The sequence below is a fragment of the Barbus barbus genome (genome assembly GCF_936440315.1).
Source record: "Barbus barbus genome assembly, chromosome: 9".
NCBI lineage: Eukaryota > Metazoa > Chordata > Actinopteri > Cypriniformes > Cyprinidae > Barbus > Barbus barbus.
In genome coordinates, this window is record NC_136737.1 from 14403682 (window position 1) to 14419885 (window position 16204).

At 37.7% G+C, this 16204-nt stretch overlaps 1 protein-coding gene across 3 annotated transcripts; it reads left to right on the forward strand.

Annotated features, from left to right (window-relative positions):
• Positions 1 to 938: 938 nt before the first annotated feature.
• Positions 939 to 4390, forward strand: org (oogenesis-related gene). Of its 3 annotated transcripts, none has more exons than XM_079424929.1 (6): positions 939 to 1733; positions 1835 to 1915; positions 2467 to 2695; positions 2788 to 2942; positions 3016 to 3120; positions 3210 to 4390. In XM_079424929.1, the coding sequence occupies exons 1-6, from the start codon at positions 1680 to 1682 to the stop codon at positions 3228 to 3230; spliced, it is 645 nt and encodes a 214-aa protein (XP_079281055.1). In that variant the 5' UTR covers positions 939 to 1679; the 3' UTR covers positions 3231 to 4390. The 3 variants fall into 3 exon arrangements, with proteins under 3 accessions (XP_079281055.1, XP_079281054.1, XP_079281056.1); XM_079424930.1 differs by having other exon boundaries at positions 1543 to 1733; positions 1838 to 1915; positions 3210 to 3417; XM_079424928.1 differs by having other exon boundaries at positions 1530 to 1733; positions 3016 to 3415.
• Positions 4391 to 16204: the final 11814 nt, after the last annotated feature.

The following is a 16204-nucleotide window of genomic DNA, read 5'->3' on the forward strand; positions in this document are numbered from 1 at the left end:
TGACCCCAACGTCTATGGCCCTGGAAGAAGAGCGCCTCTTCGTTGGCCATTTGTGGGCTTTTGCTCAAAGTTACAAAGCCGTATGGGGTGGTGACTTTGGGAAGGTGCGGTAAAGAAAGAGCCGCTCGGCTGGCAGGGTCAGAGCAATGTTCAGCTTCCACCAGACAGTTGCTCTGAGTTTGAGCCCGTTTGACGTCTGAGATGACTTTTCTTCCAGGTACAGGAGATACATTGAACCCTGAGGATGATGATGACGATGAAACTGATGATGAAAGAGAAAGCCTAGGATGATAGGATCCACTAATGTCATCAATGCTCCCCCAGTCCTCATCTTCTTCACCTTGTCGTTCTTTCTCATTCACTCTGGATCTATAGCTATCCTCCAGGGCGAGTTTAGGAATGGTGAACTGTGGGATGCTGTCTGGTGTCACGACGATACTGAGTATGCTGCCTTTACTCCCGCGGTTTTCTGACCCAAGCGAACTTCCGAACGAACTACTTCTCGCGGTGGCCCATTTGAGCGCGAGTATTCCCGCGGAACTGTGTCTGCGCGGGAACGGGAATCCCGCGCTTTCTGGCTGGCTTTCGGCGCTCGTCCCCGTGCAGATTCCAGCACTGATGGTGCGCGTAACCGTCATATTCTTGTGCAATGCTGCCATTCTTTGCTCTGTCTTACCATATAAAATATAGAAAAAGTGATGTTTATTACCTGTTTGTGGAACGTTGTGACTGACAGAGCAGCCTCAGAGATTTATAGTCCTCCAGACCCTTCAAATCTGCCCCCTCTCTGTTTGTTTTAGACGTGCGTAAATGTGACAAGGGAGCCGTGAGCGGAAACATGCCCAAATGTGGCTCTCTCCCGCCTGACGGGGCTCCTCTGATGACAGAGACTGCACCCTCAAGAAATTGTAGTTTGGTAACCATAATTACTGCAATTACTGTTAATAGAATAAACCGGAAAACAAAACCAAACAAAATGGCATAAAGATTATGAAAACTGTTTGAAGAAATATCCTATGTTGATGTATTCATTTTAAGTCGATTTCACATTTACATTTTTACTGATAGCATGGTACTGTCATAAATATACTAGTTAAATAATTACTATACGTATTTGTACTCAAATAAAGTAATGGTAGCTTATAGCACAAGGTTTTACTTTTATGTTAAAATTTGTATGAATGCATAAGTTATATTTTAGGAATATTTAGCTTGACGTGCAATCATTTTGAGCTAATTTATTTATTTTGAGGTAATTATTTAAGATAAGTTATACACTTTAATTAATTTAAACGAAACGGAAAATGTAGGCTACCTTATATTAAATTATTAGAAATAGGCCTATAGCCTACTTATATGTATGTATATGTATATATATATATTGTTGAATTTTTCATGTTTGTTTTTACCAAGTTTTAAACATGAATTTGTTTTTATGTAACAAGTTCTAGTAACTGTTGCTTTGTATGGTTTATCGAACACGCGCATAAGAATATTTGTGTATTTTCCCCGCATACTTAATTTTTTTTAAGTATGTAGTGTGCAGTACGCAGTACAAAGCATGGGCACACGCGCGCAAACCGCAGTGGGCTGGAAAAACGCACCTGTTTTAATTAGCACGTGCGTGGCTGCCTGGTAAATTGGCGGTGAATCGGGAGATTAGTTCAGAGCGCATCGAGATGACTGGCCAGAGCAACTACTCCGTTGAGTCTGAAGCCGTCGAGGGCCAAGAGGCAAGTTTATTTGACCGAGATAAAGCAGTGTTTATTTGGTTTCTACTAGACGTTCAGGACAAAATGAGCGTTTATAACGACAAAACTTTTGTTCTCAACAGAAGAAAGCTGTGGTGAAGAGAGGTGGAGTCGTGTCAGCCATCTTCTGTCGAATTTCACAGTTTTGGCCAGTCAGGTTCACTGTGAGTAACCCCGGGTCTGAGTACTTGTTTGGGTTGGTTAATCGTTAGTGCACATTGTCAGTCTTAAAGTGAACAATTAATCCGTGCAAGTTAATCCTCTGAAAGAGTTTTTGTCTTGGTAAATTTGTGTAACTTAATCCTCCTTATTTTGCAACTCCGAAGAAAGCGGTGTTGTGCCACCAACCGGTGTCGATACATTTTAAATTATATTGTAACGTACCAGTTTGCAATCGGTGTTATTTTTATTTCATTAAGATACTGTAATATTTTTAACACTTTAAATCTGTTTTTAATTTTAAAGTTTTTTTTTTTTGTCACTTTTAGTAGGTTTTATGTAGTTTTAATTTGTATTTCAATTTATTTTATCACGTTAAACTAAATTACATTTTTTCCAGTAATGAAAAATATATTTTTTAGTTTGTGTTTTGAAATGACCTGAGGGTGAGTAAATGAGTTTTCTTTTTTGGGTGAATTATCCCTTTAAGAAAAAAAGGTGGATACTGTATCTTCAATAGATATTTTCTGTTTGATCTCCTACACCTTTTCTACAGATGCGGGCTCTCTGTGGCGTGTGGTGGCTATTTGGGTTCTCTGCACCAGTGAAGGCCATCTCTCCGGCTCGGGAGGAAAAAAGTGGCTCCCCAAAAGAAAGGCAGTGCAGAACAGTCCGGAAGCGTCTCCACAGGGTCACACGGCTGCTGTTGGCCATTCTTCCCCGGCACATCCAGAGCGCTCTGGGTTACTCGGTCTGCACCAGCATTGGCTGCGGTGTGTCCCCTGGTATGATTATACCTTTTTTTTCAGGTAAATACGTTTTGAGATGTATAAAAAAAAAAAAAAAAAAATGTAGCAGGTGTTTGTTTCTGCTCTAGAGGTGCGTTGTTCCCCTACCAAGCCTTGTGGCAAAGGCAGCAAGAGAAAACAGGATGATCTGGATGAGGAAGAGGAGGTAGAGCAGCCGTCCTGGGTGGAGGCGCTCAATCAAGATCTGGCTGAGGAAGACCACGCAGTTGATCCGGACTATGAGGTTTGCTTTACCTTCCAAAATCCTGTTGGTATGCATCACTTGTGCCAAATTTCGGGGTGCTTTTCTCCTGCAGCCCAGCGCAGTTGAAACGGACAGTGAGGAATACAGGTCACACAATGACACTGAGAGTGATTTGGAAGTAGAGAAGAATGTCGTGGTGATCAAAGATTTGGAGACGGTACAGATCTCCTTGCTCACCCACCACCCTTTTGCTGTTTTTCATTCGTCTGAGCTCTGTATTCCAAGTCACGTGTTTCTCTTTTTTAGGTAGTTCCTCCTGAGGCCTAATGAGGGCAGTGTGTACTAATACTAGTATGCAAATCAAGAATAATGCAACAGTTGCAGAATGTGTTCGTTCTCTGGCTTTTCTTCTGACAGACTCTTTTGATGGCTCCCAAATTGCTGCTTGTCTTCAGTTAATTTTGTATCTTGTGTGTTTCAACGTTAAACTGCCAAATAAAAGGATTTGTAGTACATCTAGTTGATTTAAAGTGTCCTTTGCAGTTATGGCCAATAGGTGGCAGATGATCACAGATTTTGATTGATAGGTACACAATTTTGATGCACCAAATGTTTAAGTGTTAAGAATTCGGTGTTCATTTAAAGACAAATTTTCAAGTTATGGTTTTGTGCGCTTTAATGTTCATATACATACACAATGCAAAAAATATATTGCCTATTTAATTTATGTGTGCATGTGAGTGCAGTGGTGTGAAGTAACGAATTACAAATACTCATGTTACAGTAATTAAGTAGTTTTTATCAGTAATTGCACTTGAGTAGTTTAAAAATTGTGGACTTTTACTTGAGTACATTTTAAGTGATGTATCGGTACTTTTACTCCGCTATTTTCCTCCGTTTGTGGTCATTACATGCTAATTTTATTTTTATCCATTAATATGATTGGATAGGGAGATAGTGTCTCGTGACTTTCGTCAAATCAAATTGTGCATAGAAAACTTTAACCGCCAACTGCTGTCTATCATGGCTGCTGGAAGTGCATTACTCAAGCATCAATGCAGTCACATCTTCCTCTAATATGTTAAGGTAAATTCTGGATTTCTGCTTACTAAATGATTTGTATATATGCTTGCCTATCTACACGACCTGAAATTTGGTGTGAGGTCGCGGGTATTGCGTACAGTGTTAACTCCCGCAAGTGCCACGTTCAGTAAATTCCCACTCACTTAAGAGCCGCGCGATTTGCGCTGCTTCGTCTCTCTCACGCGCGTTCAGCTGCAGTCACTTGGATAAGTTTTTACTTGTTGACTTCATGAATTTGAGCGTGTGATGCGCGCTGTGAAAAAGTTTGTTGGAAACACTGTAAAACGATTTGCAATATTGTACTCGAATTGAGGACCAATCTGCACCTTATTGATGACCTGTGGCGTTAATACTGCATCTGTGTCAGCGCGTGATGTAATAAAACTGCAGCTCATTAATAAACTTAAAAAAAAAAAATGTATCTATTTTATTAAATCCACCTTCATTTAGCATGTGCACTCGCGCACAGGGGCGTGTCTAGAGCATTTTAAATGGGGGGGCCAGTCTGGGGCACTGCCTTAAAAGAGGGTGGCCGGGGGGAGGGGTTGGATACACGATGTTAATAGGCCAATCTTATATAGGCTATTAATTGCACAGTGTGAGATTCATTGGTCCTCACAGAATTTTGTGAGATCGCGATGAACAAAGAGTGACAGCTTTATTGGTCATGAGCACTCTTTGCAGCTTTCTAAGCAATCCATTTAAAATGTAGAACTTTGTTTTTTGGCCACACACACGTTGCAAAGTTTTGGGAATGACATCTGCATATTTATGCGGGATTCGCTCTCGAAGTAGCAGCATATTGATAGCAATAGAAGGGACAAAATATGTGAAAATGTGCATTAAGAGAGCACCCCCACTTATTTCAGAAGCAGCCTTAGTGATTATTTCTGGAACCTGGTTGATTTGCTTCTATAACTATATACAAAAACCACAAAATACAAATGTACGACATAAAATAATTTAAATGCATATTTACAATTTAAGCACTTAACTAAAATAAGTATTAATAAAATTAATAACTAGAGAAGGCTAACTATATTCAGCTTGCTTCCATTTAGTGAGAAAAGCCTACTCTTCACTTGAATTAGAAAAAAAAGCTTTTCTGGTCTTCAGTGATGCGAGGATAACGTTTGAGCATACACACAATATCTGAGTGAGACCCGAGCCAATTCATAAAAGAACAACGTACAGTCTTGGCCAAAAGTTTTGAGAATTACATAAATATTGGAAAAGTTGCTGCTTAAGTTTTTATAATAGCAATTTGCATATACTCCAGAATTTTATGAAGAGTGATCAGATGAATTGCATAGTCCTCCTTTGCCATGAAAATTAACTTAATCCCAAAAAAACCTGTCCACTGCATTTCATTGCTGTCATTAAAGGACCTGCTGAGATCATTTCAGTAATCGTCTTGTTAACTCAGGTGAGAATGTTGACTAGCACAAGGCTGGAGATCATTATGTCAGGCTGATTGGGTTAGAATGGCAGACTTGACATGTTAAAAGGAGGGTTATGCTTGAAATCATTGTTCTTCCATTGTTAACCATGGTGACCTGCAAAGAAACGCGTGCAGCCATCATTGCGTTGCATAAAAATGGCTTCACAGGCAAGGATATTGTGGCTACTAAGATTGCACCTAAATCAACAATTTATAGGATCATCAAGAACTTCAAGGAAAGAGGTTCAGTTCTTGTTAAGAAGGCTTCAGGGCGTCCAAGAAAGTCCAGCAAGCGCCAGGATCGTCTCCTAAAGAGGATTCAGCTGCGGGATCGGAGTGCCACCAGTGCAGAGCTTGCTCAGGAATGGCAGCAGGCAGGTGTGAGCGCATCTGCACGCACAGTGAGGCGAAGACTTTTGGAAGATAAAGAAGCCACTTCTCTCCAAAAAAAACATCAGGGACAGATTGATCTTCTGCAGATAGTATGGTGAATGGTCTGCTGAGGACTGGGGCAAAGTCATATTCTCCGATGAAGCCTCTTTCCGATTGTTTGGGGCATCTGGAAAAAGGCTTGTCCGGAGAAGAAAAGGTGATCGCTACCATCAGTCCTGTGTCATGCCAACAGTAAAGCATCCTGAGACCATTCATGTGTGGGGTTGCTTCTCATCCAAGGGAGTGGGCTCACTCACAATTCTGCCCAAAAACACAGCCATGAATAAAGAATGGTACCAAAACACCCTCCAACAGCAACTTCTTCCAATAATCCAACAACAGTTTGGTGAAGAACAATGCATTTTCCAGCACGATGGAGCACCGTGCCATAAGGCAAAAGTGATAACTAAGTGGCTCGGGGACCAAAACGTTGAAATTTTGGGTCCATGGCCTGGAAACTCCCCAGATCTTAATCCCATTGAGAACTTGTGGTCAATCCTCAAGAGGCGGGTGGACAAACAAAAACCCACTAATTCTGACAAACTCCAAGAAGTGATTATGAAAGAATGGGTTGCTATCAGTCAGGATTTGGCCCAGAAGTTGATTGAGAGCATGCCCAGTCGAATTGCAGAGGTCCTGAAAAAGAAGGGCCAACACTGCAAATACTGACTCTTTGCATAAATGTCATGTAATTGTCGATAAAAGCCTTTGAAACGTATGAAGTGCTTGTAATTATATTTCAGTTCATCACAGAAACAACTGAAACAAAGATCTAAAAGCAGTTTAGCAGCAAACTTTGTGAAAACTAATATTTATGTAATTCTCAAAACTTTTGGCCACGACTGTAGATTTAAAAGCACACGTCCAGTTTTGTGCGAGTGAAGGAAATCCGCTTGCGAGTGGAGAGATTCGTGCTCGCGCATTTCATGATCGCGTAACATTATGCGCTCTCGACATTTGTCATTTAGATCACGCTAAAATGCCTAAAATTAATAAAGAAGAGAAGAAAGCGGCCCTAGGCAGCTGCCTACACATGCCAAGATACGCCAGATGCAGTTAGAAACTAAAAACAAGCTTATCGCAAGACATCTGGTAGGGGGGGCACCTGGGGTGGCCAGCCAAATTTCAGGGGGGCCGGTGCCACCCCTGGTCACCACGTAGACACGTCCCTGCTCGCGCATAAACAATTTTCAAGGGCAACACTTTTTGTTGCATTCAGTTGTGGATGCTGCTGATTCACCGAGACCGCCGCGGCTCAGCAAGAGACGTGCGTTTGTTTTCTTTTGAAAATGTTTCCCCAGAAATACTTTAATGCATTTTTCCTTACTAATTGTTTTATCGACATAATTCGAGTAATGTACATGTAATGTGCATGATGCCATCCTTCTAGAACAATGTGCATTTGTTAAAATTGTAACAAATTATCAAGTTTAGTTTTTCTTGTTTCTTTATTGCAAAACGCTAAAACTGGCACCATTTTGGAGAAAAATGGGCTCTCATTTGAACCCATATCATGGTGTGTGATGCTGAACTATGAGTTTCTAATCGTGTTTGTATTGGCACTATTCTAAACATTAATATTTTATGTGCAACAACAGCATGCTCTCAGTGGCCTTACACATGATTTTAAATCTATTTTTCAAACTTTATGATTTAAATGGGGATACTATTTTTACTATTTTTCAAACTTTATGATTTAAATGAGAATAACTTTCATCTTTTCTTCAACTGAATACTGTTTCCGTGCTGTTTTGATGTGTTTTAAAGAGTTGGCAGTCAAAATCAATCAAAACTGCTGGATTATAGATATTCTTCATTCTTTATGACAAACAAGATAATGTGAATTCCAGAATGTACAACGTTTTTTAAAGGTGACCCAGGACCACAAAACCATAAGTGTCAATTTTTCAAAACTGAGATCTATACATCTATACAAAGCTGAGTAAATACGCTTTCCATTGATGTATGGTTTGTTATGATAGGACAATATTTGTCCGAGATACAACTATTTGAAAATCTGGAATCTGAGGGTGCAAAAAAATCTAAATATTGAGAAAATCTCCTTTAAAGTTGTTCAAATGAAGTTCTTAGCAATGCATATTACTAATCAAAAATGAAGTTTTGATATTTACGTTAGGAAATTTACAAAATATCTTCATGGAACATGATCTTTACTTAATATCCTAATGATTTTTGGCATAAAAGTAGAATCTAAAATTTTGACCCATACAATGTATTTTTGGCTATTGCTACAAATATACCTCAGCGACATGGTTTTGTGCTCCAGGGTCACACATGTGTAGAGCAGTTATTATGAGGGGGTATAATCCACAGCTCAGTACTCACTACTCAATACTCATGAGTACTTTTAAATAGGCTACTCTTTTACTCTTACTCAAGTAGTTTTTTTGGACAAGTACTTTTACTCTACTCAAACTACATTTTTTGGAAGGTAATGGTACTTTTACTTGAGTATATATTTTCAGTACTCTTTCCACCACTGTGTGAGTGTGTGCTATATGTACATTTTTTACATTATGAAGTGTTTGCACATTTTGATTTCCATACAAAAATAGTTAAAATTAACGTTTGTATGCGTACACGTGTGTACATGGATATCTATTTTTGCATGCTAATAATTCACATTTTTTTTGCATTTTACTCTGTGCAAAAAAGTAAAACATTAACATGTGCCCATATATAAATATTTAAAATCTGTTTTGCGTAATTTATAATGCAAAACATTGTTCCATACGGAAACTTATACTAACATTTGAAATGCACACCTAATGTCCCCGCATACTTAATTTTTTATATGTAGTGTGCAGTACACAACATGGGCACACGCGCGCAAACCGCAGTGGGCTGGAAAAACGCACCTGTTTTAATTAGCACGTGCGTGGCTGCCTGGTAAATTGGCGGTGAATCGGGAGATTAGTTCAGAGCGCATCGAGATGACTGGCCAGAGCAACTACTCCGTTGAGTCTGAAGCCGTCGAGGGCCAAGAGGCAAGTTTATTTTGTTTCTACGAGACGTTCAGGACAATAGCATTTATTAATCTTTCGTCATTGGTGAGGTAGAAAACAGCTTACAAGCTCTTGGGTGTTTGCTTCTCAATGCACTACCACCTACACTGGCTCCGGCCTCAGCTCCTCATGAGAAGACGAGGGGGTGGATTGCTGCCAAGGACTTTCTTAACGGCCCTTTGTGCCACAAGAAATAATTTTCTGGTTGCATGCAAGAAAAAAAACATGCTCTTGAGAACAGTCTCAAGTTCGCAAATGAAACAAGCACATTCAATTCAGTTGTAAGGCGTTGCGGAAGTGCGCACATGTCTGTGTAAAGGAACAGATCGGGTCGGCCATCAAAACAGTTCTTGTTTGTTGACCTAGCTAGGAGGTTGTTTTCCCCAGATGTTTTTTGACAACTATAAACAGGCGGTGAGGAAAAATCGTAGTGAAATGCGATTGTTCTTGGAGGCTTTGAGAAGAACAGAAATGCTGAGGGGGGTAAGAACGGGGGAAAAGCTTCAAAGTATATATCAGATTTACGGCCTGCTGGGATTTCTTAGCTGTTGGCCGTTTTTTGAAGAGGAGCTAGTTGAGTCTTGGGAGAGCCGTGTTTTTAGTGTGCCTGAAATAGCGCTTATGTACCAGGAGCTTCTTATCCCTCATTTCTCGAATTTTCCTTTAATGTAGATGCTGCTTTGAAAGATTTGGCTGTGTGTGAGTTTGGGGCTGATACGATATGTTTTTTTTTTTTTCGTGGTGCAATGATTCACAAGCTCCATTTCCTTAAGCTATGCTTAGACGTTGTCTTATGGACTAGATGCAATTTTATGGTGATATTCTGTCCCTTTCATGCCTTCAGTTTTAATTCTTGTCCTCGGGGTCGAGATACACATTGGCCTGCTTTGATTTGGCACACACAACCACTTCCCTCAGCACATTCTGACACTGGTTCATTGTCACCACCTTTGAATGACAACGGTGTCTGCAAGAGTGCATTGTCTGACCTGAATGCTATTAACAGCTAGATTATCTCATACTCCCTGTGCTTGTAATATGATTCCATTTGTTTAATGTAGGGCTGTCAGTGGATATTTAATTGAATTAGTTACATGGTATGTGGCTTAATTTGCTTAGTTAATGGCATATTGTAGTATTTGTTGAGAAAAGCCCCCAGTTGAAGATATTTTACTGTGGCAGACAAAAACATTAAGTAGACATGTTAATTTTATTTTCATATTGAGCATAAGCATACTGTCCAGAGAAATCCATTTTGAATTTTGTTAGCACGTCTGAGGTAGATTTAGAGAATGTGCCAACAGCACCTTTTTTTTTTTTTTTTTTTTTTTTTTTTAAATGTATTTTTTGTACTATATGCAGTATATAATTTATCGGCTAAAATATAGATCTTTATTTAATTGAATAAAATTTGGATTATGCGTAGATACATTATACATGTAATTACTAATAAATATATTGTAATAACTGTATTTAAAATGCTAAAATACATTAATATAATATAATGCGTATAATGATTCGTATAATGATAAATTGTGTGTATGCATTTAAAATCTGCATAATATAAACCATTTATGATTACATTTTATATATAAATCTTAAATATATCATAATTATAATACTATAACTACAATAATACATTTAATATTCATAACACATTTAATATAAATACAATTATTAATTGTTGCATAATTTATACAGTGCCCTCCAAAAGTATTGGAACAGTAAAGACAAAATTGCTCTGTTGGCTGTGGAGTCAAGACATTTACAAATATGATTAAAAGATGAATATGAGATTTGATTATTTTATACACCCCATTTTATTATTGGGTGATTCAACACAGATGTTTCACCAGCTAAGAAGTTCAGCACTTTTAGAGTTTCATCCCTCTATCTGATGTGAGTATAAGTATTGGAACAGTTGCCTCACAGGTCTTTCTAAGTGATCAGCTGTGTCCTGTTGCATTGATTCTTCAGATATTAAAAGCAGGAAATGTGTCGTATCAGTTATATCCATTACTTCTGTATTCTGAATCCTGCAATCGATGATGACACACACAAACCAGGATGAAGACGAGGGAGCTGACTTTGAGAGAAAAGCAAGCAATTTGGATGCTAAAAGAAAAGAGGAAGTCAATTAGAGCTCAAGCTAAAACAAAGGGCATGGAGAAATCAAGAGTTTGGAAACCACCAGTGACACCAGCAACCAACAACGACCTGATCAGCTGAGAAAACAACAGTAGTTGATGACAGACAAATTAAAAAAGCTATGAAAATGAACCCTAAAAGACGTGTCTGTAAAATCACCAACAACTTCCAGAAAGCTGGGGTGATGCTCTGACAATCTACTGTCCTCAGGAGACTTTGACACAGAATTACAGATGCTACACAGCAAGATGCAAACCTCTGACCTGCACCAAAAATAGAAAGGCAAGATTAGAGTTTGCAAAGAAAGCACAAAGGTGAGCCAGAAGAGTTTTGGAACTGTGTTTATGGACTGATGAGACAAAGATGAACCTTTATCTAAGTGATGGGAAAGCAAAAATGTGGAGAAAAAAAGGGAACTACAAATGATCCCAAGCATACAGCCTCATCTGTAAAGCATGGTGGAGGTGGTGTCATGGCATGGGCATGCATGGCTGTCTCTGGAACAGGCCCTCTCAACTTCACTGATGACTTAATGTATGATGACAGTAGCAGAATGAATTTGGAAGGGTACAAAACCATCTTGCCTACCAATATTCAAGAAAATGCCACCAGATTCATTGGGAAGTGCTTCATATTGCATCAGGACAATGACTCAAAACACCCTGCCAGTTCAGTCAAGGAATTTATAAGGGCAAAGAAATGGAAAGTCTTAGATTGCCCAAGTCAATCTCCAGATTTAAATCTGATTGAACATGAATTTCACCAGCTGAAGAGGAGAGTAAAGGCAGAAACTCCCCAAAACAAGCAACAATTGGGATTGGCTGCATTAAAGGCTGGGAAAGTATTTCAAAGGATGAGACCAAGAGTCTGGTGATGTCTTTGGGTCACAGACTCACTGCTGTGATTGTGCGCAAGGGATCTGCAACTAAATAATAGCTTTTAATCTTTTATATCTGCCTTATGTTCAACTGTCCCAATACTTATGCTCACATCAATGAGTGGGATGAACTCTAAAAGTGCTGTTCTTTTTATTTGGTAAAACATGAATGTGTTGAAACGGCTAATAATAAAATGTGACATTCTGTAGTTTTGTCTCATATTCATCTTTTAATCATATTTGCAAATGTCTTGACTCCACAGCCAACAGAGCAATTGTGTCTTTACTGTTCCAATACTTTTGGAGGGCACTGTATATAATTAAATATTGTAATTAAAATTCTGATAATGTATATTTAAAATATAACATGTTTTATATATTTTTAATTATAATTATATAAATGTATTTTATAATTTTATATTATATTTTCACACTATAACAATTAAATTCCTAAAAATATTGACTGAATTTTGAAGACATTTTTTGTTGTTTAAAAATACTACTTATAAAAATTATTTTGTAACAGATGCTTTTGATTTATACTCAAAATATCTGCTACATTTTATGTACGTCTAAATGTATAGTATTTTAAACGACTGTTTTTTTTCTTTTTTGTTTTTCTTTTATCACTATACATTTTAAACAGCCATGCCATATTTATAAAAAACAGTATGAAATTTTTCATATCCGTTCATCTCTCATATGTGACCCTTGAGCACAAAACCAGTCATAAGTAAAATGGGTATATTTGTAGCAAAAGCCAAAAATACATTGTATGGGTAAAAATTATCGATTTTTCTTTTATGCCAAAAATCATTAGGATTATGTTCCAAGAAGATACTTTGTAAATTTCCTATCATAAATATATCAAAACTTAATTTTTGATTACTAATATGCATTGCTAGGAACTTCATTTGGACAAATTTAAAGGCAATTTTCTCAATGTTTAGATTTTTTGCACCCTCAGATTCCAGATTTTCAAATAGGCCTAGTTATATCTCAGCCAAATATTGTCCTATCATAACAAACCATACATCAATGGAAAGGACATTTATTCAGCTTTCAGGTGATGTATAAAACACAGTTTCATAAAATTGACCCTTATGACTGGTTTTGTGGTCTAGGGTCACATATGCGCATGCAGCCTGACATCTTGCACCACTGCATTCAGTATTCGCTTTTTATCAGCGTCTTGGGCCTCAAACAAGTTTTAAAGCGTGAACAGTGAAGTCTTGATGTTCCTCTGTCCTCTTGTGTGCCATCCAGCAGAAAAAAACTGCATTTTACTTTGCTGTTTGCTCTAAATTGTTCAAATCAGATGAATATGTTTGTAGTTTTTCTTGGTATCAGATCAGATGTGTCTTTAGCTTAACTCTCCCTCGAGCATTGCAGCTGTTACTTCACATCCAGTCAAGGGTTTCTCAAGCTGATTTTGAACCATTCACAAAGGGTTTCTAAACTGCTGCATTGTTTAACATATAGCCGCAGAAAGGTTTAGCTGCAGATGACACAGCTGTCACATCATTCTTCTTTAATCTACGCCGCAACGGCCAACCCCTGCTGTTTGACGATACCGTGACGCTCCGGTTTTCCAGCATCACTCTCAGCAGCCGTTTTTCCCCACGTATCCCAGAGGTAATTACCTAACATGAGCACCACAGATGAGTGCTCTGCAATTGTACTGCAAATTGTTCAATCGATAGGTTTGAGCTCAGGGAGAGAAGACGCCGTGCCAGAGTTTTTAGTATTCAGACTGAAACATTAATTAAAAAGCCTCTCATTGCTACCACATTACACGAAAGGAGCTTTCTGTTGAACAAAGACACTACAAAAGAAAGTTATTCTGCTTTGTGAGTTTTTGTGTTTGACCTACATTTCGTGAAAACGCATTTAAATTCGCTGCTTATGTGTTGCTTGGCAACAGCCTATAATTAGGCTAATGAACTATATTACTTAGTGAAAGAATTGTTTACTTCTATAATGTGTTTAATTGAGCATCTGTGTCTTTCAGTGTTGCGTTTACAGTCGTTGCATAAAAGGAAAATTTGCTGAACGTTTACTTAGCCTCAGGTCATTTAAGATTCTTCATCTGAGCAGATTTGGAGAAATTGAGCTTTACATCACTTGCTCACCAATGGATCCTCTGCAGTGCAATATATTGATTTCTGGAGTAAATAGTCATCTTATCTGAATTAGGAGAGAAATATGCACAGATCAAGCACAAGTGAAAACGGTCCAAAACAGTTTTGTCAGTGGTTTAAACGTGAGAGGACAACAGAGAAACAACTTTTTTTTTTACTGGAGAAGACCATGTTATTGATTATGGATTTGTATTTTGGCTAGAAGCAAGTGTTAAAAATTAAAATGCCTTGAACGCAATGTAAAAAAATGAGTTTAATTTTAACTGTAAAATATTGTAAAAGTGCTACAGGAAAAACTGTTAACTGTAAGTTCCTATAGGCCTACTATATACAGGGAAAAACTGTAAAAGATCTAACCAGACATTTCACATTTTACAGACAAGTTTACAGTAAAAATGCTATTAATTGTACAGTTTTTAGAAGTAAAGAACAAATCAAAACCGTAAACTGACATTCCCAGAATTCCCTGCATGACACTCCACATTTGAAAGCATTGTTTAAATAATCATGTTTCTTAATAGTTTTTGTTGTCAGTTATGCACATTTGGTTTTTGTTATCTTCTGTTGTTTGTTGAATGTTTCTTGCATTATTTAGCTGTTGTGTGTTACCATGATGGTGTTTTGTGTTTGCGTGAATGACCTTCTGTATATTAGTATATACTTCAGCTTGTGGGAAAACTACTTGTGGTGAACTTTGATTCTTCATGTTTTTTCTTTTTCTTTTACCACCTGCATTGGTTGGTTGGTGGTTGTCAGTATGGTACAAAAGATTTTCTTGTTTGTAAATTAGTTTTATACTGTAGAATTTACAGTTTGTTCTGTAAATGTCAGTTTTTCTGTATTTTTTCCAAAATTAGTTTGGAATTTCTTTATAGTGTGGATTTGTTTTCACTTCACAAGTTCACGTTGTGAACTGGATTTGTGTGGATTACTTGTGGATTATTGTAATGTTTTTATCAGCTGCTTGAACTCTCATTCTGACGGCACCCATTCACTGCAGAGCATCCATTGGTGAGCAATTGATGCAATGATACATTTTTCCAAATCTGTTCTGATGAAAAACATGTACATCTTGCATGGTCTGAGGGTGAGTACATATTCAGCATTATGTTTTATACCTAATGCTGTTTTATACCTAATGAACTATACCTTTAAGGCTGTCAGCTGCAGATTTTAAAATGTTTAAGCCCATTTTAGGGTCTTTTGTCAAAGAATGTTTTAAAATCACTGTGATGCATTCTCTCTCTCAAGTTTTTTTTTTATTTTGTGCTGTATTATACTAGATGATGAACCATGCCTACCCATTTTGGCATTTATTTTTGTCCAAGTGTAATTTTTTGGACTTTCCCCCATAGCATTTAAATTCTTCAAAGTAATCAATAATTAATTTCTGTCTTGTCCCTCTGCTGCGTGTGCTTGTCATAATCAGACCTGTCAATCTTCAAGATTTGTTAATCAAAACAGCACAAAGCTGTCACTTCAGATTAGTGTCCACTCGCCAACGTAATTTCTAATGAACTAAAACAGTGTTTAATATCTCTTTGATCACAAATCTTTTAGTGTTTTAAAACTCACAGTTGGCTTCTCCTCTAAAAGCATCCAAGACCCTTCTACTGTCTTCAAGAATTGCGATGGAAATATCCTGAACCGTTTATCTGTCGATGTTATTTATAAATGGATTTTAGTTTACTGTAAATTATTATATTTGTTTACATTAAATATCTCTGCAGTGTATTTTTTTTTTTTTTTGACTGTCTCAGAGTTCAGTTAATCATGCTTTGATAACTTGGAAAATTTGAAACTTAAATGCACTGTAGTTTTCAGTCAGATTGGTTCAGTTTAGGCCACATCTTCTGGTTTCTCAAGCCATGCAGCATGTCTAACTTACTATATTATTTATCTCGCTTTATTAGAGCATAAAATTGCTTGCACATGCAGTGTTAGTTTCATAACCAAGTTGAAGTAGTAATTCGGCTCTCTCATGATGCACTTGTTAAAGAAAAAATACAATCAACCATTTTAAGTTTAAGTTTAAGTCGTGACGTATTGTCAAGTATACTCGAAATTGGTGCTCTGCGTTTAACCCATCCAAGTGCACACACACAACCGTGAGTAGTGAACAAAATGCGCGCGCGCGCACACACACACACACA

Excerpts from the sequence above, each read along its gene's own strand:
- org (XM_079424928.1), top strand. The coding sequence starts at position 1,680 with ATGACTGGCCAGAGCAACTACTCCGTTGAGTCTGAAGCCGTCGAGGGC. Across the intron at positions 1,734-1,834 it reads AAGCCGTCGAGGGCCAAGAG|AAGAAAGCTGTGGTGAAGAG; the intron begins GCAAGTTTATTT and ends TGTTCTCAACAG. Across the intron at positions 2,696-2,787 it reads TGGCTGCGGTGTGTCCCCTG|AGGTGCGTTGTTCCCCTACC; the intron begins GTATGATTATAC and ends TTTCTGCTCTAG.